We start from the raw sequence: 2,106 nt of genomic DNA, 5'->3' as shown, positions 1-2,106 counted from the left end.
CCCAGTTTCCATAAGCCAGAGTAGAGATACCTTGCTGAATACACAGAGATGAGCAGAGAGCCCAACAAGGTCACACTTTATAATAAGGGTAAACTATTCCTAGATTGGGGATTCCCTGGTGGCTCAGACGGTAAAGCGTCTGCCTGCAATGCAGGAGACCCAGGTTCAATCCCTGAGTTGGGAAGACCCCCTGGAGAAGGAAATGACAACCCACTCCAGTACTCTTGCCTAGAAAATTCCATGGATGGAGGAGCCTGGTGGGCTACAGTCCATGGGGTCGCAAAGAGCTGGACTTGACTGAGCGACTTCACTCACTCATTCCTAGATTAGAGAATATTGTAGACTTGCCCTAAAAGATGGAAAAACAAGGCTCAAAATGAGCCACAGTGACCAGGCTGCCTGCCAGAACAAAGGCCAATACTTCAAGAAAAAAATCCAGCACTCCATACCTTATGTACAGCATCTGGTTAAAAAGTTTTAGATCTGTAACAAAGTGAGAAAATGTGACACATAACCAGAAAGAAAATCAAGTGATAGAAATAGTCCTAGATATTATATTGATGATGGAATTTATAGTCAAATTAAGATGGCTACTATAAATACATACAAAAGGGTTTAAAAGAAAATGTACATATCATAAGATGATACATGGTGATGGATTTTAAAAAATGAAAAACAAAGAGTATTAGAAATGATATTTTAAACACTAGGATTAGCAACATATTAGACATTATGGTAGTAAAGATCAGGGAGCTTACAACATAACAGTATGAAAAAGAGAAATGTACTTTTACTTTTCTGAGAACTATTAATGCATATTAATATATATATATATATATATAGCATTCAACTGTTTAATTCCCTTTATAAAAGAAATGATTATGGAAAAGCCTCCAAATCCAACATGGAGTGAATTGAAATTCACATCTGAACTCTACTGCAATGAGGTATACTTCAATCCATGTATTTGAGGTTCCTCAATGTGTACAATTTTTTTGGAAAGTTAGTCTTCAAAAAAAAAAAATTACAGTATGAAAGCAAGTCCTCATCTGAAAAAAGAAAGGCTGTCTGGAGAAACTAAATTTAAGGCATATGAAATATCCCTGTGTTATAGGTCATACGGAAAGGGGAAGTCAGCTGCTGCTGGATTTGCACTGCCTGCAAAGAGAATGAGTATGTGCAAGATGAATTCACCTGCAAAGCCTGTGACTTGGGATGGTGGCCCAATGCAGATCTGACAGGTAGGAACTGTCTCACTTGTCAACCTTATCCCGAACATTGGCCTCTGCAATGTGCCTGTTGTGTAAAATGTGAGTGATTAACTCACGTCTTTTTCAATATTTATTTACATTGTTACTGCTCATGTCAAAGGTACACTTAAAGCTCTTAAAAGTTTTCCATCATCCATATTAAAAGTTTATTTAAATATAAATAAAAGTGTATTCAAAGAGTATTCTTGTATACCAGTTGTTCTTGTTTTTCTTTTTATAATTTTTATCTGAAAATAATCAGGGAAGAAACATGTAAAAATATAAAAGAAAATAGTTATTTTAATAGTGTGATTAGTCATTCAGTCATGACTGACTCTTTGTGACCCCATGGACTGTAGCCCACCAGGCTCCTCTGTCCATGGGATTCTCTAGGCAAGAATACTGGAGTGGGTTGCCATTTCTTCCTCCAGGGGATCTTCCCGACCAGGGATCGAGCCTGAGTCCCCAGCCTCTCTTGCATTAGCAGGCAGATTCTTTACCACTGAGACACCTGGGAAGCCTCTATTTTAATAAATGTTTCCCATGCTCTACTCTCTATCTGGAATTTCTTTCATCTCCAAAGCCTGACAAATTTTACAGTAGTTGTAAAGTTTGTTAGACAGACACAGAGATAAAAAAAAAAAAAAATCCAGATAGAAAGTAGAACATGGGAAACAGGAAAGCATGTAGTACTTTTGGGGAAAACCATGGAACAACTATATGGGGTTGTTTGGTAAATACAAGGGCCTGGTAGAGATATGGTCAGAAATGAGATTGGTTGAGGACACTGGAAGCAAATGGTAAGGAACTTCCTTAAGAACTTATTCTAAATGTTTGGATTTGGGCTTTAAGCATA

General features: G+C 37.5%; 1 protein-coding gene across 1 annotated transcript in view; it reads left to right on the top strand.

Annotated features, from left to right (window-relative positions):
- Positions 1-1,114: 1,114 nt before the first annotated feature.
- LOC105004836 (metabotropic glutamate receptor 1) overlaps positions 1,115-2,106 on the top strand; it is a gene marked incomplete at its 5' end in the record, with an annotated part of 49,045 nt that continues 48,053 nt past the window's right edge. The window contains one exon of the mRNA XM_010862573.1: positions 1,115-1,241. Within this exon, the coding sequence (XP_010860875.1) occupies positions 1,115-1,241 (127 nt within the window). The remainder of the gene's footprint in view (positions 1,242-2,106) is intronic.

The sequence above is a fragment of the Bison bison genome, unplaced genomic scaffold (genome assembly GCF_000754665.1).
Source record: "Bison bison bison isolate TAMUID 2011002044 unplaced genomic scaffold, Bison_UMD1.0 scf7180017864483, whole genome shotgun sequence".
NCBI classification, from domain to species: domain Eukaryota; kingdom Metazoa; phylum Chordata; class Mammalia; order Artiodactyla; family Bovidae; genus Bison; species Bison bison.
The sequence above is the reverse complement of the archived record's forward strand: the minus strand, read 5'-3'. Positions and strand labels throughout refer to the sequence as shown.